The 18,064-nt window shown below is 68.7% G+C and overlaps 2 protein-coding genes across 8 annotated transcripts; one reads left to right on the top strand and one right to left on the bottom strand.

Moving 5' to 3' along the window:
• Window positions 1-27: 27 nt before the first annotated feature.
• On the bottom strand, window positions 28-3,549 carry PUSL1 (pseudouridine synthase like 1). Of its 7 annotated transcripts, XM_057749717.1 has the most exons (8): window positions 2,646-2,958; window positions 2,459-2,516; window positions 2,179-2,366; window positions 1,871-2,020; window positions 1,612-1,782; window positions 871-925; window positions 630-792; window positions 28-240 (listed from the first exon to the last, which is right to left on the bottom strand). In XM_057749717.1, exons 1-8 carry the CDS (start codon window positions 2,840-2,842, stop codon window positions 155-157), a joined length of 1,068 nt encoding a protein of 355 aa, XP_057605700.1. In that variant the 5' UTR covers window positions 2,843-2,958; the 3' UTR covers window positions 28-154. The 7 variants fall into 7 exon arrangements, with proteins under 7 accessions (XP_057605700.1, XP_057605646.1, XP_057605682.1 ...); XM_057749663.1 differs by lacking the exon at window positions 2,646-2,958 and adding an exon at window positions 2,965-3,549 and having other exon boundaries at window positions 2,179-2,516; XM_057749699.1 differs by having other exon boundaries at window positions 2,459-2,958.
• Window positions 3,435-18,009, top strand: ACAP3 (ArfGAP with coiled-coil, ankyrin repeat and PH domains 3). Its single transcript, XM_057749556.1, is given in 26 exon segments — window positions 3,435-3,570; window positions 7,380-7,437; window positions 8,054-8,173; window positions 8,369-8,422; window positions 9,646-9,704; window positions 10,282-10,465; window positions 10,943-10,987; window positions 11,102-11,197; window positions 11,276-11,350; window positions 11,807-11,846; window positions 11,849-11,934; window positions 11,936-12,323; window positions 12,326-12,536; window positions 12,623-12,674; window positions 12,889-12,989; window positions 13,062-13,173; window positions 13,378-13,586; window positions 13,662-13,731; window positions 13,853-13,947; window positions 14,025-14,230; window positions 14,395-14,499; window positions 15,497-15,595; window positions 15,680-15,900; window positions 15,994-16,103; window positions 16,191-16,301; window positions 16,384-18,009. Coding segments are annotated over 26 exon segments (3,102 nt in total). The 5' UTR covers window positions 3,435-3,523; the 3' UTR covers window positions 16,532-18,009.
• The last annotated feature ends 55 nt before the right edge of the window (window positions 18,010-18,064 follow it).

Genomic DNA, 18,064 nt, shown 5'->3' with positions numbered 1-18,064 from the left:
GCACCCACCTCTGTGGCAGCCCACCTGGGCAGGCAGGCGTCCAGGGAGGTGGGGGGTTATGGCGTGTCCAGGCCAACAGGAGGCAGGGGGCCTGCCGTGGTCCGTGTGTGACGTGCGGTGGTGTACGGAGCCGGGCAGCGTCCGGCAGCTGGGCCTAGCTGCTGACCTCACTGGGCACCAGGAGCTCATCTGGGACTTCTGTGCACGCCGAGGCTGCGCAGGGCTGCTTGGGGACAGAGCCTGCGGACAGACCCTGGGTCACCTTGGGGTCACAAAGGTCTCTGCGGGGGCCAGGCCAGAGCCCTCAGCAGGACTGCAGAGCCCCTGCCTTTGCCCCAGGTTCAAGCCCGTCTCCATCCCCTGCTGCTTTCTGGAACCCCCCTCAGCCTCTCCCCCCCCACAGGAACGGGCCAGGTTGGGGCTTGGGCTGAGGGGCTGTGGCGCCCACTCCAGGCCCCCTGCCTTTGGACTGCTGGGCTCTGGCTTTCCTATTGGGCACAGGCTGGGTTCTCAGCTGCTGGGACAGCACTGTCACTGAGAGCCCCTCCTCCGGCGAGGCCTCAGCCTTGGGAGGGGTCAGTCACTCAGTGGGGTACAAACAGGGACCTCCCCAGGCCACCTCCTCTTACCGAGGCTCTCGTAGAGCACCGACTTCAGGAACAAGCCATAGGCAGGGGCCACTCGGCTCTGGTGCCTGCCCAGGGGGTCCCGGCTCTCCAGAATCACCCTCACCTGAGCAGGCGTCAAAGCCCCCAGCCCCACAGCCACCAGCACAGCTGTCATCCTCCGCACCTGTGACCCAAGGCCAAGACTTTGCAGCTGCCCGAGCCCTGGGCCCCACCCCCGGGAGGGCCCCAGGACGGAGCCCACCTGTCTGTATAGGAAGGACTGGCTCTCAAACTCCAGGGTCCAGAACCGCAGCCGCCTGGGGATACAGGCGCCTGTGAAATCTTGGCCTCAGCCCCACAGTGTGGCCTCCCTGACTCCCACCCCAGGGGCTGCCACCGACCTCCCCCCCCCACCCCAATTAAAATTGGTGGAAGGGAGACAAGCCAGGCTGGTGCTTGTGTCTGTGTGTGGAGGGGGCGGGGGGCAGCAAAGCCTCTGCGGGCCTTGGCTGCAGGGACGAGGTGCGGCCAGCTCATCTCCCAGAGACTCGAGCCCCAGGGCTTGGGCTCCTCAGCAGGAGTCGGAGTCTGGCCATGTGGAAGTCCCGCCCTTCAGTGCTGGGCTTCAGTGGGAAGGCTCTGGAAGTCAGTAGCTGCCGTCTGGCCAGAGGCCCCTGGGACAGGGCTGAGGGCAATGGAACCACCCCTGCCAGCCTGGGCCCGAACGAATGGCCGGGTGCCTCTCTCCCAGCAGCCGGGGCCCATCCGCAAGGCAGTGAGCTCTGGGCAGGGCGGGCAGCCCTCTCTGCCCTCTGCTCCCCAGCCTGGCAGGATCGCAGCACAGCAGAGGGCACAGATGGAGGCGGACGGGTGTTCGGGCCACACCACTCAGCTGACGGGCACCCGTTTCTCCCCAAGGCTGGACAGGTGCCCAGGGAGAAGGTGCTGCAGCTAAGTTCAGCCTTCGCAGCCTCCAGACCAGACTGCAGGCTGTGCTTCTCACCTGCTCTCCTGGGGGAGGACAAAGGGGCTGGCGGGCTCGGGGGACACGGAGGCTCGGCGCAGGGTGCGTACCGGGCTGGCAGCTGGGCTGCCGGCTGACTGGAAGGCACTGAAGTCATGTGTCCCCAGGAGGTGCTGGGCAGCCTCCTGCATGGCAGCCACATCCAAACAGCTGCAGGGAGCCAGGTGAGAGGTCAGGAGCGAATGGCTGGCCAGGCAGGCCTGCCAAGCCCCTCGGGTTCACCCTCACACCCACTCACTCAGCCCGAAGCGCCCAGCATCGGCTTCGTTCAAACACAGGCAGCTGGTCAGGCCTGGGGCAGCCGGTAGCCAGGCGGTACAGGTAGGTCCTGGACGTGGCTGCGTGGCGGGCATGGAAGTGGCTGGGCACACGGAAAGCCTGCAGTATCCTGTGGGAGTGAGGCCAGGAATGACCCCCTGCCCCATCCATGTGACACCCTGGCATCTCCTCCATGACCCCTGATACGTGTCCAAATACAGAGTCCCTCCTCACCCCTCCCGCCTCCGCCACAGTGAACGAGCCCCAGGAGAGCAGAGCGGTGCTCACCGGATGGCCGGGTGCCTCAGGTGGGTGTTGAGGGCGTCCGCCAGGACCTCAGGGGAGAAGGGCGGCCGGCCTGCGCGGCGCTGGACGTCCAGGTGCGCCGCGTTGCTCAGGGCGTGGACCCCAGCATCCGTGCGGCTGGAGATGGTGAACTTGACCGGCACCGCCGAGTTCAGCCGCTCTGCGGCCTCCTGGTGGGGCACAGCGGCCGCGGGCGGGGCTCCCATCTGCCCCTCCCGGGGGTCGCCCTCCTCCCTCCCGGGCGCAGGCCGGCGGAGCTCACCTCCAGGTAGTTCTGGACTCCGACGGCGTGCTGCGCGCCCCTGACGGCCGCGACCCCGCTGCGGGCAGGGTGGACGGAGGTCAGCGCGCGGAGGCCGCCCCGCCCCGGGCCCCGCCCGCCCCGCCCTCTGCGGCCACAGGCGGCCGTTCTGTCCCGGGGGCCGGGGCCCGAGGCAGGAGGTGCGGACCCTAAACTCAGCGCCAGCCATCCCCGCGGGCGCCGGCCGTCGGCTGCTCTCCGGCTCGAGCTCGGGTGTTCCCTGCGGCGCCCGGCTACACGAAGGGGTCGCGGGCACGGGTGGGAGGCCCAGAGGACGTACTTAAAGTCCGTGCCCAAGTACTGGAAGTACACGAGGTAGCGCGCCCGCACCGAGCCCGCGCCCATGGCCAAGCCGGGACGGGAACAGCGGGCAGATGCAAGTCCAGGCCGAACCAGACCGCGCAGAGGGCCGGGCTGGCCGCGACCGCACGTGGGGCTGCGCGCGCGCGCCCATGCGCACTTCTAACCTGACCACGCCTCCGGCCGCTCCCGCGCCTGCGCCGGCGCTTTCGCCCCGCCCAGACAGCCTGGCCAGGCGGCCCAGGGCGGGGGAGCGGAGGTGGGACCAGACTTAGGGAGCGGGTGCAAAGTGCCGACCCAGGGGAGACGCCGCCACAGCCCCGCGGAGACCTTCCCGCTCCCGCGCCCTCCCAGTCGCCCCCCCCCGCCCCAATCTTCCCGCCAAGGTCCGGCCGAGTGCTTGCTGCCAGTCCCCCGGGTTGCCTAGCTGCCGGCTCGCGGGAGCGCGCGGGAGCGCGCGGGGCCAGCGGCTCCCGCGACACTTGCTGGGCCCCACCGTCCCTCCGCCCGCCTGCCCGGATGAAGGGGGCGGGACGTCGGGGCTTTTGGCGACGCTCCCCGGCGGTGACAGCGGGCGGCGCGCGCGGGCGGCGGACTTTGGCGACGCTCCCCGGCGGTGACAGGCGGGGCGGGGCGGCGGCGCGGCGCGGACGGGAGGGCCGGCCGGGGATGCCGCTCGGGCCGCCGCGGTCCTGCTGCCAGTGAGCGCCTCGCGCCGCCGCAGCCATGACGGTGGAGTTCGAGGAGTGCATCAAGGACTCGCCGCGCTTCAGGTGCGCCCCCGAGGGGCGGCGAGGCCCTCTGTGGTCCGCGGGGTCGCCGCCCCTCGGGGCTCCGGGGCCGCCGGGGGATGGGCGCGGCCGGGGGCGCCGGGGCCGCCTTTGTGCCCGGCGCCGGGGCCGGAGGCGAGAGCAGGGGGACCCGCCTTGTCCAAAACCCGCAGCGGCGCGGCCCGAGAGCCCGGAACAAAAGACGCCTCTTGTGCGGGTCGCGGTGCGCGCGTGGGGCGGGGCGCGGCGGCCGCCGGCGCGGCCACCTCTCGGTGGGAGTGCCCGCCCGGCTTTGTGTCTGTCTTCGTGCTGGCCACCTGCGCAGGGCTGAGACCTCGCCGGGCCCTGCAGCCCGGCTCCCGTCAGGGTCGTCCGGATGCGCGGGGCGTGTGCCCCTGGACGCTCTCGGTCCGCGTGCCCGGAGCAGTGAGGGAGGCAGGGAGCTGGAGGCCCCGTTAGGGCGTGGGGCGGCTGCTCCTCAAGGGTGACCTCGGCGCCTGGCGGGGTGGGGGCTACCTGAGCAGACTGGGTTCGAGGGACTGGTGGAGGTTCTGGGCTGTGCCCGGCCCTGGGTTTGTGCTTTCAGTCGTTCCTGGGAGCGCAGGCGGGTTTGTCCGTGTGGACGCGTTCGTGGTGCGCGCGCATCTGCTTTAATGGGGCTCCTCCTGTGTGTCAGTCAGGCGCGCGTGCTTGTGCCCCAGTGCACCGTGTGAGCTCTGCCCCTCTGCACCCTCCCTGGAGGTGCCGGACCCTGGACGTGAATGTGTGAGTGAGCTGCACCCCTGGACTGGCTGCTTGATGCGTGGGTGCAGACTAGTGCTGGATGCACGCACACATGTGCACGTGTGAGCTCTGGGTGTGGACACAGGTGCGTAGGGGGTGTGTGTCCCACACGTGTGAGCTGAGGCACTAAGCACACGTTAGTTTGTTCCTGTGTGTCCCAGCATGGGGGACGTGTCTGTGCGTGGCATCCACGAGTACACGTGTGTGTGTGCACTGCGCTGCTGCATGCATGTGTGTTTGATGGCACACGTGCGTGTCTGCCATGCCTCTGCACACTTGCATTTGGCCGTGCACGTGTGTGTGCGCGCTGGGTCTTTGGGGTGTCTTAGGAAAAGGGCCTGTGTGTGGGTGCCTGGGGGCCTCAGCATCCGCGTCCTTACCCCTGAGTCGCTAGAGCCAGCCCCTTGCCCAGCCTCCACTCAAGGGGGTCAGCAGCAGGGGCCAGGGGGAGGGGTCAGGCCAGAGAGTGGCTCCTGCTGCGGGTGTGCTCTGGGCAGAGCGCTGAGGGCCACCCTCTGGGCTCTCCCATCTTCTCTTCCTGACTGGTTGAGGGAGGGGCCGTGAGCAACTCAGGCGCCTGGGATCCTGGGCCCCCAGCACAGCCCAGGCCGTGGGGGCCAGGACACAGGCTGTAGGGGGAGGTACAGCTGGGGCCTCCGCTGGGGACCTGGCCCCTGGCTGAGCAGCCCTACGTTCTCCCTCTCCCTCGTGGGAGGGGTTCAGGTTGGACCAGGGCCTTCGGCACCCGTTCACCTCTAGGCTTCCCCCCATACTAGCCTGCTTGCTGGAGGCGCCCACAGTGGGGCAGTGGCTGCAGCAGCTGCCCGGGCTTGGCCAGGCTTCCTTGGAAAGTGCTCAGCCAAGCCCGGGGAGGGGGCCAAGGAGATCCCCCGACCTTGGGCCACAGAAGCTACGCTGGGTGGGTTTTGGGGCTGGGCTGAGATGTAACCAGGTTTTGAGGCCTTTCTGGGGTCCCCTTGTCCGCTTATCCTCAGGTGCCACTGCAGATGTAACCTGGACTTCCTAGAGACCAGCTGGGGCGGGGGCGGGTTAGGGTGGGGCCAGGTGGAAGAATGTGGTCAGTGACGCGGGCCAAGCAGCCCCATCCCTGGGAAGGGGACCCTGACTGTGCGCTCTTGGCCTGGGAGCGCCCCACGGTGCTGGGATGCACGTGGCTGGAGGGGTCCAGACTCTCTCAGACAGGAGGGGAGCCTCCGCCCCTTGTTCTCATGCGCTGAGTCACGGCTCTGGTCGGCTCTGGTCGGGGAGCCAGCCTCACCCTCCTCCCCAGCGTCCAACTGTTGAGGAAATCTTGGAGGGAGGGCAGGAGAGGAGGCCTTGGTCCATGGGAATGGGGAGGAGAGAGCTGCGGGGCTTTGGGCCCCCGGGCGGGTCCTCTGCTGAGCACCCGCCTGGCCCCACGAGCACGCTCTCAGCGTCTAGTGGTCTAGTGCAGTCCCACCTTCAGCAGCTCTCCAGGGACCAGTCCCCACCCCCTCCCCCACCCAGGCCCGGCGGCCAGGGCGGCAGCTCTACACACAGCTGCTCAGGGCAGTTGGGATGGCTGGGGCTCCAGGGGCCCTGTCTGCCTCTACAGTATTCTGTTCTGGGTGGGTAGTCCTTCCCTGCCCCGGGACCCTCGGAGGGGGACGGGAGAGGCTACAGCAGTGGTCAGAGTCCTGCCGTCTCAGGCGGGGGTGCTTGCTGGGCGTGGGTCACCTCCGGTCCAAGCACACATCTCCCCCGAGCCCTTCCTGCGCTCGCAGACCTCTCCGCCCCGGGGAAGGCATGGCGGTTGCTCAGAGGAGGGGGGCAGTGGGACCTCGTGAGGGCCCTGACGGGGCAGCCTGGCACGCACCCCACGGCTCCTAATTGAGGGCATCTTAGCTGCACCCCACATGAGGAACTGAGGGCCTCCCTCCAGGCCTGGGAAACCCAGGAACATGCCCCGCCCCCGTGCCAGCCACGGGGGCAGTGAGGGGCTGCTAGGCCTGGACAGCCTCCTCTCTGCCTGGCCTTGCCCTGGCTGTGGCCCTGGAGGCTGCCTCCGGCCACTGGCCCAAGCTCCCTTCCCTGTTGTCCCACATCCCCAGGAGGCCAGATGGGCCCAGCTCTCCAGCTGAGTGGGTTGGGGGGGGCACTGGGATTCTGGCCCTATTTCCCTATTTCCTGTTCCCGGAGCATGGGGGGGGGGTCACGTGCCTGATCCATCTGCCTCTCGCTCTGCCTTCCGGGATTCTCCTTCCACTAGCTTCTCCGGTGATGTCATGTGTTAACTCTTCCCTCCCCAAGGCAGCCCCATTGTCAGGCCGCCCCAGGGGGAGTGGGCTCCTCCAAGGTCTGACCTGCTGTTCCCTTGAGGCAGACAGGGCCTGCTTGGTATTTGGAGCTTGAGGAGGAGGCAGGAGGTAGGGGGGTGCCCCTGTGGGGGGTCTCACGGTGCCGCGGAGCCCAGGCTGCAGGCTCTGCTGAGACAGGTCTGCCCCGGGGTCCACCAGCCCCAGGCGGTGGGGGGGCTGCAGCAGAAGCTGAGGGGTGCGGGGGTCCAGATGGGGTCTTGGGTCAACTCTGAGCCCTGGAGAGGTGCAGGGACTGGGCTAAGGGGGCGACCAGCAAGGCCGCGCGTGCGCACCTCCACGGGGCCCCGGCCCCTCCCTCTGCTGGGGGCCTGTCTGACCTCCTCCTTACCTCGTGCACAGACCCCAGATGGGGGCGTCACAGCCAGCTGGGCCTCTGTCTGCCTGGAGTGGCGGTGGGCCCTGGTGGCTCTGTGGCTCTGGAGTCACGGTCCCAGTTCTGCCCCCTCCCACCTCCTTCTTTCATACCTCTGCCCCACCGCCAGCCTCCGCGTCCTGGTCCATCTGAGGGGAGTGGAGGCAGGTAGGCCTGCAGGAGCCCATGGCCATCAGCAGAGGGCTCCTTCCCACTGCAGAGCCCTCTGGGGAGGTGCCCGGGGAGGTGAGGCTGTGCTGAGCGGCTGCGGGAGGCTCGCTGCAGGCGGGTCTCCAGCTACTCTGTCCCCATTGCAGGGCCACCATTGATGAGGTGGAAACGGACGTGGTTGAGATCGAGGCCAAACTGGACAAGGTGAGGGGGTCCTGGGGGCACGTGGACGGCCTGGGGATGCTCTCCCTGCCCCCACACGGCCCAGCCCGGCTCACCCAGGGCCACCAGTGCGAGCGCGGGTGTGCCTGTGCACAGCACGTGGGCCTGTCCATCACGTCCCGGGGTGTGCGTGCCACACACACGCCTGTGTCTGCCGGCTCTCCGCCCGCCAGGCCTAGCGGGGCGGGGGGCAGCTGCTGGGGGGCCGTGCTTCTGAGTGACTGGGTTAGGGGCCACGGGCACAGGCAGGGGAGGACGGAGGGGCGGCACCCCTGAGCCTCCTGCCAGCTGGTCCTGCTGACCCTTGGCCAGGACTGCACGCCCACCCCGGCCCTGGGTTCCCTGCTCCCGGCTTCCCTCACCTGCTCACACCTCCCACTCTGGAGCCAAGGCCTGGGCAGTGCCAAGCTGTCCCCTAGCGCCAGGTGGGCTCAGGAGGGCGGGCAGGCAGGCAGTGGCCTTCCTTCCCTGCCTGGGGCTGCTGGGAGGCAGCTGTGTCCTGGGCCCTGGTTTCAGGCTGCCCTGGGCGGGTCCCCACCTGTGTGGCCTGTCCCCTTGGTGGCGTGAGTGTCGCCCCATCCGTCCATCTTGTCTGCAGCTGGTGAAGCTGTGCAGTGGCGTAATCGAGGCCGGCAAGGCCTATGTCACCACCAACAGGCTCTTCGTGAGTGGCATCCGTGACCTGTCCCAGCAGTGCCAGGGCGACACCGTCATCTCGGTGAGGGGGCAGCAGACCTCTGACCTCTAGTCAGGGGCAGGCGCTGGCAGGCAGCCCCTCGGGGTGCCCCGGCCTTGGGAGCAGGTGGGCGCCTGTGCTGCACCACGGGGGCTGCTCTGGCCTGTGGGTGGGAGGTGCCGGACACTGGGGGCGGCCATCCCATCTGAGCAAGGGTCTCCCCCCACTCACCCCCAGGAATGCCTGCAGAGGTTTGGAGACAGCCTGCAGGAGATGGTCACCTACCACATGGTGAGCCCTGGCTGGGCGGAGACGATGTGTGCGGTGGGGCGATGGCGGGGGTCGGGGGGGGATGGCGGGGTAAGGGCCCACACCGCTTCCTCATCGCGGTCGTCCCATCCCAGGCAGCAGCCCCCCCACCCGCCATGGGCTCCCTGCAGGCCCCGCCCAGCCTGGAAGGCTCTGGGCTGGCTCAGGGAGAGCTGAGCTGACAGGGGCGGGCGGTGGGGGAAGGCCATGTTTCTGCTCCTGCCGTCTGGGGGGAGCGTCGCTGAGACACTGCTCTGTCCCAGGTGAGGGCCAGACAGCCCGCGGGGAGGCACCTGGCCCCTGCCCGGGGCTGAGGGCGCTGGGGACGTGGGGTGGGCCAGGCCTTAGAGGGTCACCCAGGGCCACCAGGCAGGGGCTGTTGGCCAGGTGATGGAAGCATCTCGTGGGCTGACCCCACAGCTGCGAGATGACTTCCAGCCTCACTGCTGCCCGGGTTGGGTCTGCGTGACCTTGAGCCCCTCGGGGCCCCCAGCGTGGCCACACAGAACAGATCGAGGCACATGTGGGTGGTCAGACTGTGGCCTGGAAACCAGAGCCCCAGACTAAACAAGGGGCCCATCCCTTGCAGGGGAAGTTCAGAAATAAACCAGCGCTGGACATCTCGTCCTGCTCCGTCTGTCTGTCTGTCTGTCTGTCTGCTCCTGGCTAAGATCCAGCCCTCTCCCCACATTGAGGGGATCTGATTCTGGGTCCAGCCAGTGCGTGGGGAGGCCCCTCCGGTTCCCCACAGCCACACACCCCCCCCCGCCCCCAGGCCAGATGGCTCGGGACCTCGGCGGCGGCTCGATCCCTCCTGCTGCAGGGCTGGCCGTCCTCATGGTGGCCTCCCAAGGCTTTGGCAGTGGGTGTCACTTGGGACTGTGTGCGCCTGCCCTGTCTGGCCTGGTGTGCGGAGAGGCGTAGGAGGGGGTCCATCGGGACAGCTTTGGGCTCTAGTCTGGCTGAGAGCCAGGTGGGGGAGGTGGGCAGGTGGTTACAGCTGTGGCCTCTGGGCGCTGACCCAGGCCTGGGGGCTGCACCCGGTCCCTTGGACCCTGTGAGGCCAGCTCTGTGAGGGTGACCAGCTGGGGCCCAGGCGGGGCTGGACAGGGCTTTCCCTGGTTCTCACCTGAGGGGAGAGGGACCTGGCCTGGGGGGTCCTGTGGGGATGGAGCCCTGACACCCCCACTCTCCCTTGCCCCCAGATCCTGTTTGATCAGGCCCAGCGGTCTGTGAGGCAGCAGCTCCACAACTTCGTCAAAGAGTGAGTAGCCCCGAGGGGGGGGCGACCCCGTGCCGGCGTGGGGAGCAGGTGCAGCTCTGCTTGGTCTGGCAGGGCCTTAGCGCGAGGCCTCAAGGCTCTGGCGGGCGCTCAGCACAGGCCGAGACGGGGCTGAGGACACAGCGCCGGGAGGGCAGGGAGCACAGAGCACAGCTGGGGCTGCCTCGGGAAGGGGTGAGAGCAGGACCGCAGGCGTCAGGGTCAAGGTCATCGTGGCAGGAGGTGGACTTAGCGGGGGTCTCAGCTCAGTGCTGTGTGTATAGTTGGGGACCCCAGAGTGAAGAGTCTGGCGTCTAGGGTGAGGCTGGGGGTCACCCGAGGCTGGACCAGTCCTGGAAGCGAGGTGTGAAGGGGAAGGGGCCTCAGATCAGGAAGGGGGGCCTGAGGAGGAGGAGGCAGGGAGCAATGGCTGCAGGGCTTGGGGGCTGGGACAGGGAGGTTGGGCAGGGGGCTCTGGAGCACAGAGGGGCTGGAGCAGAGGGAGGGTGTTTCATGAGGGTGGGAGACCCCGTGTGCACCCCTCCTTGGACCCCCTGACATGACGCCCACTGGCCTCCAGGGACGTGCGGAAGTTCAAGGAGACCAAGAAGCAGTTTGACAAAGTTCGGGAGGACATGGAGCTGTCCCTGGTGAGGAATGCCCAGGCCCCGAGGCACCGGCCCCACGAGGTGGAGGAGGCCACGGGCGCCCTGATCCTCGCCCGAAAGTGCTTCCGCCACCTGGCGCTGGACTACGTGCTCCAGGTCAGCCACTGGGCATCGGGTGGGAGTCTGTTCCTGTGTTCCTGCAGACAGGGAACTGGTGTCTGGAGGGGCCCCTTTGGCTTAAGAAAACCTGAGATGCTTGGGGAGAGACAAGCGGAGTGGATGCCCAGGCAGAGGCCTGGAGTTGGAAATGGGCTAGGGACAAGCCAGGGCTGCGAGCTGCAGGCGGTGGAGGCCTTGAAGACCTTGCTGAGGCAGGGGTTGGAGGCACTTGGAGCAAGGGGAGAGAATTCATGGCTTTGCCCATGCGAAGGACCCAATGTCCTGAAAGGAGGAAGCATTTTGGGACCATGAGAGGATGAATGGGCACCAGTGCAGGGAGCTGAAGATGAGCTGGAGGTCTCGGGGAACCACAAGCACCCTGAGTGGACACTGTGGCAAGGTCCAGGGTGTGGCCTGGCCCTGACCCACTTCCTTGGCCTGACCCACTTCACCTGTTCACTCCTCCCCTGGCAGATCAATGTCCTCCAGGCCAAGAAGAAGTTTGAGATTTTGGACTCTGTGAGTGCCGGGTGAGGGGCAGGGTGGAGGGATGCCCTTGAGTACAGATGCGTGCGGCAGGCGTGCTGGGTGTGGGTGCACACGTCGGGGCCTCACCTGCACCCCCTCCCCCAGATGCTGTCCTTCATGCACGCCCAGTACAGCTTCTTCCAGCAGGGCTACAGCCTGCTGCACCAGCTGGACCCCTACATGAAGAAGCTGGCGGCTGAGGTGAGCCTGTGGGGAGGGGGCACCGGGGCCAGCATGTCGGGGAGGGGGTCCACGTCCCTCTCTATACTCCTCCCACAGCTGGACCAGCTGGTGATCGACTCAGCAGTGGAAAAGCGGGAGATGGAGCGCAGGCACGCGGCCATCCAGCAGCGGGTGAGGCCTGCAGCCCTGGCCTCCCGTCGAGGGCCCCGGGGCCACTGCCCCTCACCCCCTTTCCAGGCGCGAACTGCCCCGGGGCGGGGGGGGCGGGGTGCCACCGCACAGCCACGGGCCCATCCCTCCCCAGGCCCGCCCACTCTCAGGCGGACTCTGATCCTCTTTGGAACTGCCATCAGAGGCGGGGGTCCCCAGCCCTCAGGGTCTCAGCACAGTGGAGCAGTCACTTAGAGGCCAGGGCCAGCCCCCTCAGCCCCTTGGCGCTGGGTCTGGAGCTGGCACGGGGGTCCTATGTGGCCTCTGCTGCCCCGCCAGACAGCGGTCCTGGCGCTGCCCAGGCAGCGACGCCTGCGCGGCGGGAGCCGCTAGTTCCCAGCCGGCAGGGAGGGGGCAGGGGGGCGTCACTCACTGGGTCTCTCTCCCTCCTCCCGCCACTCCTGCTCCCGCCCTCAGACGCTGCTGCAGGTGAGTGGGCGCCCACCCTGGGGGGAGGGGGCCCAGGTGGGCGGGGCCTCTGCCCTCCCCGCCCCGCGGCGTTTCAGCACCAAGGACACTTCCGAGGCCCCAGCGCTCTGGCCCTGAGCACCGCCCGCAGCGCGGCCGGCACCAGCGGAGGCGGCTGAGCTGGGACCGCGTCCCCTTCGTCCCCTTCGGGAGCAGCTGCAGCTGTCCCTTCCCGCCCCCACTCAGCCAGGGGAGCAGGTGGCAGGGCCTCCTCTCCCACTGCCGGACACACAGGACAGCGCTCAGTGTCTCCCCAACCCGCGTGAATGGAGCTCTGTGACGCTGGCAGGGCAGCCCAGCTGGCGACATGAATGGGGGCTCAGGATGGGGGAGGCAGCTTCCTTCCTGGTCGCAGAGGCTGCTGTCCCTGCCAGGCTGGGGGGGGGGGCTGGAGCTCTCCGGGCCCCCCGCTGTGGTGGGAGGCATCTGCCCCCACTGGGTGTCGGCTCAGGAAGTGGCTGTGAAGAACCCCCTCAGCCTTGGCTCTGGGGAAGCCTGGGGGGGCGGCAGTGTCCCCGCAGCCGTGGGCTGGTGCTCACTGGGGGCCGGCCTCCGACCGCCCCCAGGACTTCTCCTACGATGAGCCCAAGGTGGAGTTTGACGTGGACGCACCCAGTGGTGTGGTGATGGAGGGCTACCTCTTCAAGAGAGCCAGCAACGCCTTCAAGACGTGGAACCGGTGAGGGAGGGCCCTTCCTCGGGGGGTGCAGGGTGGGCGTGGGGGCTGGCGCAGCCTGACCCTTCCTGGCCCATCCCCCTTCCCAGGCGCTGGTTCTCCATCCAGAACAGCCAGCTGGTCTACCAGAAGAAGCTCAAGGTGCACTGGGTCCAGGGCAGTGACGCCTGGGCCCCCCCACCCGGGCTTGGGGTGGGCAGCTGGTGGGAGGGGCGTCACAGGGCTGAGGACGCTGGCGGGCACCACAGCCTGAGCGGCCGGGGACAGAGACCACGCGCGTGGAGCAGTGAATGGGTGGTCAGTGCGAGGCAGGGCTGGGCGCTGAGCGTGGGGGCCCCGGTGGTGCCGCCCGCAGGATGTGCTGACCGTGGTGGTGGATGACCTCCGGCTCTGCTCCGTGAAGCCCTGCGAGGACATTGAGCGGAGGTTCTGCTTTGAGGTCGTGTCGCCCACCAAGTGAGGAGGCCCAGCCCAGGGCGGGTGCGGACGGAGCCCCTGCCCGCCCGGCCTGACAGCCCCTCCCCGCAGGAGCTGCATGCTGCAGGCCGACTCAGAGAAGCTGCGGCAGGCCTGGGTTCAGGCCGTGCAAGCCAGCATTGCCTCCGCCTACCGGGAGAGCCCCGACAGCTGCTACAGCGAGGTGGGCCCGCTCAGCGCCTGCGCGTCCCCGCGTCCCGCGTCCCGTACAGCTCCCGCAGGCCGCACGCGCGCGCGCACACCTACAGTGCAGGCTCATGCCTCAAGGGCCCTGGCCTGGGTGGGCACCAGTGTCTGGGGAGGAAGGGGGACCCTGCCGGGGAGTGTGGGGTGGGGCGCTCGCAGGGCTGAGTGACCCCGTCCCCAGAGGCTGGACCGCACGGCATCCCCGTCCACGAGCAGCATCGACTCCGCCACGGACTCTCGGGAGCGCAGCGTCAAGGGCGAGCGCGCGCTGCAGCGCGTGCAGAGCGTGGCCGGCAACAGCCAGTGCGGCGACTGCGGGCAGCCGGACCCGCGCTGGGCGAGCATCAACCTGGGCGTGCTGCTCTGCATCGAGTGCTCGGGGATCCACAGGTGGGCCCACCGGGCAGCCAGGCGGGGCGCAGGGGCGGAGCCACACCCTGACTCCTCCTCCCCCTCGCCGTCCAGGAGCCTGGGCGTCCACTGCTCCAAGGTGCGGTCCCTGACCCTGGACTCGTGGGAGCCAGAGCTGCTGAAGGTGTGCGGGGTGCCGTCTCAGGCTGCCAGACAGCTGGAGGGGGCCGGGGTGGGAGCCGAGTCTGCAAGCTTGGGGGGGTTCTGTGAGCTGGGCTGTTGCCCATGCCACCCTCTCCTGCCAGCTGATGTGTGAGCTTGGAAACAGCACCGTGAACCGGATCTACGAGGCCCAGTGCGAGGGGCTGGACAGCAGGAAGCCCACAGCCAGCAGCCCCAGGTGAGGCAGGGGCAGCCTGGGCAGGGCCGGGGGAGCCCAGGCCCGTGAGTGCAGCCTCATGTCCGGCCCTGGTCCAGGCAGGACAAGGAGGCCTGGATCAAGGACAAATACGTGGAAAAGAAGTTTGTGCGGAGGCCGCCCTCGGCACCGGCCCGGGAAGCCCCACGGCGCTGGCGGGCACAGAAGTGCCAGCGCCACCACAGTTCCCCCCGCGCCCCGACCACCCGCCGCAGGAAAGTCCGGATGGAGCCCCTCCTGCCCTCTGTGGCTGCTCTGTGCTCAGGTGGGAGGGGCTGGCAGGTGCGCCCCAGTTCACAGGCCTGGGCAGGGTGTGAGCCTCCAGACCAGGGGGGCCAGGGTGGCGGGGGGTCAGAGGGAGGGGGGCAGGGCTTACAGGCACCCCGAGCTCTGCCCACCTCCCAGCGAGGCCTGGTTCCCGCCCTGCAGGCTCCGCAGAGCCCAGGTTCCGCAGGGACTCCCTCTTCTGCCCGGATGAGCTGGACTCCCTCTTCTCCTATTTCGATGCAGGGGCTGCTGCGGCTGGCCCACGCAGTAAGTCCCCTGCTGCCCATCCCCCAGGGTGCCGGGGCAGCAGAGCAGGGGCCAGGCCCGCTCGCCCGGAGGGTGGACCAGTGCAGGACAGCCATGGCCCCTCGCTCAGGGACCAAAGGGTCAAGCACTCCTTGCAGGGGGGATGGGGAGCGTTCTGGGACAGTATCTCGAGGGGCTGGGGGTAACTTGGCGACTGGCTTGGAGGCTGGGGCCACGACCCTCGGGAGTGACATGTGTGTAAGGGCCTGACTGTGCGTGGGTGAACACGTGTGAGTGGATGTGCACGTGTGTGTATGCATGGTGTGTGCGTGTGCTTGCTGGGGGCCTGGACAGGACCTGACCAGCTCCTGGGAGACAACTGTGTGCATCTCCCCCAAGCTTTCCTGGAGTTGGGTCTTCCCCCGGGGGCTGTGTGTTAATAGTGTATCCGCACCCCTTGGCCTGGGGCGTGTGGGCAGCCTTCCTGGGCAGTGTAGGTGGAAGGCGTAGCCTGGGGCCAAGAACTGGCCGGCTTCTGAGGTGACCGGGGCTGCCCGCGGGCAGCAGAGGGCGCTGCCTCGCCGTCCCTCTGCCTGGGGCTCATCTGCCAGGGCTGTCAGGGGAGCTGGGCCGGGTGCTCTCACTGCTGCCTGGGGCCTGTCTGGGGCTTGGCACAGACCCTGTCTCTGGGCAGTGACCTCCCTGCCTGCACTGGCCACAAACAGGGCTGCACGTGGCCATTCTTCAGCCCTGCTGTCCTGCTAGGGCTGACCTGAGAGGGCGGACCTCCACCTGTGGCTGTGCTGCGTGGCTGTGTTGGGGGTGGGAGGTGATCCTTGAGCTGTTACTTGATTTTCTCCCCTTTCCTCCAGTCCTGGGCAGGGCTCTCCTCTGCTCCCTAGTAGGGGCTGATCTTGCCCCGGGAGCATCCCCCGGAGGGTGGGTGGGCTTCCAGCCTTCCCCCAGGGCTCTGGGAACAGCAGCCGCTCAGGATGGCCTCTGCCTACGGACCCTGCAGGTCTGAGCAGCGACAGCGGCTTAGGAGGCAGCTCCGATGGCAGCTCGGATGTCCTGGCCTTCGGCGTGGGCTCTGTGGCAGACCGCGTCGCCGAGGAGGGTGGGTGCGCTGCTCCCGGCCCCGGCCCTGCCCCTCCCCCACTGCGGGCCGGGATCACCGGCCCTGACCGCCCCCTCCTCGCAGAGGGTGCCGAGTCGGAGGAGTCCAGCGGCGAGGCGGACGCAGAGGCGGAGGCCTGGGGTCTGATGGACGTGCGCGAGCTGCACCCCGGGCTGCTGGCGCACCGCGCGGCGCGCACCCGCGACCTCCCCGCGCTGGCTGCTGCGCTGGCACAAGGGGCCGAGGTCAACTGGGCTGACGCGGAGGACGAGGGCAAGACACCTCTGGTGCAGGCCGTGCTGGGGGTAAGGGCGCGCAGGCCACACCCGTCCGCGGCGCGCACGCAGGGCCCTTCGCCAAGGACCGGGCCTCGGTCTGAACCGACCCCCACCCCCCAGGGCTCCTTGATCATCTGTGAATTCCTCTTGCAAAACGGAGCGGACGTGAACCAAAGAGACAGCCGGGGCCGGGCACCCCTGCACCACGCCACGCTCCTGGGCCGCACCGGGTAAGCCCTGCGCGGGCCGCAAGCCCCTGCCGGGTGGGCGCCGGTACCTGCCCGGGACCCGCCCCGACCTGCCCGCTCCGCCCTCAGCCAGGTCTGCCTGTTCTTGAAGCGAGGAGCAGACCAGCACGCGTTGGACCACGCTCAGCAGGACCCGCTGAGCATCGCCGTGCAGGAGGCGAACGCGGACATCGTCACGCTGTGAGCGCGCGGCGGTGGGGGCGGGGGACGCAGGGGGAGGGGCGGGGGGGGGAAGCGCCTTACGCGGCCCTCCCTCCTCCAGGCTCCGTCTGGCACGCATGGCAGAGGAGATGCGGGAGGCTGAGGCGCCCCCGGGCCAGCCGAGCCACCTGGCTGGCAGCAGCCCCACCGAGCTCCAGTACCGTCGCTGCATCCAGGAGTTCATCAGCCTGCACCTGGATGAGAGCTAGGGCGGCCGGCTGCAGCGGGCCCCCCCCACCCCGGCCCGTTGCCCTAGAGCCCGGGTTCTCCGGAGCTTCTGGAGTCACTGCTGTCTGCTCGGTCCTCCTCGGAGTCGCCCCAGGGGCTGGGAGCGGGACCCCGGCACGAAGCCTCCTGAAGCTCCACACCTGCCCCCGGCGGTGCTGCATCACCCCCCCACCCCGCCCCGGGGACCGTGTGTCTTCTGGGGGCCTGGGTTGCTCATGTCACAAACCACCCTCAAGGCCCCGTGCCACGCCGTGCCCCTCTCTGCTCCCCCAGGCCCGTGTCGCCTGTGCCCCCATCCCTGGGGTCCATGCCACTTGGTGCCCCACTCTGCCCGCAGGGCCCGTGTCACCTCATGCCCCCACTTTACTGCCCAGGAACACGGACCTGCGAGTTGGGTCCCTCCCACACCCCAAGCCCCTCTGCTGGGCCCTGGGGCTGGTGGCTGGCCGCCAGCACCTCTTGAGGGCAGAAGGGGTGGCCCATCTAGGGATTCAACCCGTGTACCTCACTTAGCGACCCCGGCATCCAGGCTGGGCTTCTTGGGTGCCTGGGGGGCTCTGGCCTGGGGCCTCAGCCCTGGCTGGGCGCGGATGTCCCGAGGCCGTGTGGCTGGCCGCACAGGCCCTCGTGCCCGGCAGCCCCACCCGTGCCCGCCTTTTCCCAGAGCGGGTGGCAGGGGTGTGGCTCTTCCCACTCCTGCATCTGATGTCCTTTGTCACGGACTGAGGGGTTTTCTACAATGACCTCGTTCTCACTTTGTCTCGCGTCTTTTCTCTGGACTCAAGGACCACCTTGACCCCCAGCCCTGCCCACTGCTGGGTGGAGGCCCCTGCAGCTTAGCCCTGTGCCCTCGGCAGGCCAGCCTTGGCCCGTGGGGCCTGGGCTCACTCCCCAGGGCCCTCTGATGCCTTCTGCGTTCCCCCTCCTGGAGCCCTGCGGTAGTGGCTGGGCCTCTTCCCAGCTCGGGCCCTCGGCCAGGCCAAGGCCAGGTGGCTGGTCGCTATGCAAAGGCTGCCCAAGGAGGCCCCATGGGCAGCAAGTTGGGTGCTGACTGGGCCCTCAACTTCCTCGCCTGCTGGCTGTGACCCTAGAGAGCAGAATTAACTCCTTCCTCTCTCCCTGCTTGAGCTCTGCCCCCACCTCCCGCCCCACTGCCTGCGTCAGGGCCTTTGCCGGGGCCTCGGCTGGCGGGACCGCCTCCGCTCCAGATCAGTTAATAAACGGCCGCTTGCACCCGCCGCCTCGCCTCACCCGCCTCACTCCACTGTCTCGGCTGGGGAGGGGGGGTCTCTGGGTCCCCTGCCTTCCCCAAGGGGCAGCCCTGCGTGGGACAGCACCAGTGTTGCCTCCAAAGGATTCAGTAAGCGAGAATCCGGTGCCCCCGCCAGGGGCCTGATGGAGGCCAGGGCTCTTTTGATTAAAACCAGTTCCTGATACCCCATTCCCTGGCCTTTCTGCTCTTCTCTGGGATGGACAGCAACTGGCAAGGATGGGCTGCACCCGTGGGCAAATTC

The sequence above is a fragment of the Hippopotamus amphibius genome, chromosome 1 (assembly GCF_030028045.1).
Source record: "Hippopotamus amphibius kiboko isolate mHipAmp2 chromosome 1, mHipAmp2.hap2, whole genome shotgun sequence".
In the NCBI taxonomy this organism is placed as follows: Eukaryota; Metazoa; Chordata; class Mammalia; order Artiodactyla; family Hippopotamidae; genus Hippopotamus; species Hippopotamus amphibius.
The sequence above is the reverse complement of the archived record's forward strand: the minus strand, read 5'-3'. Positions and strand labels throughout refer to the sequence as shown.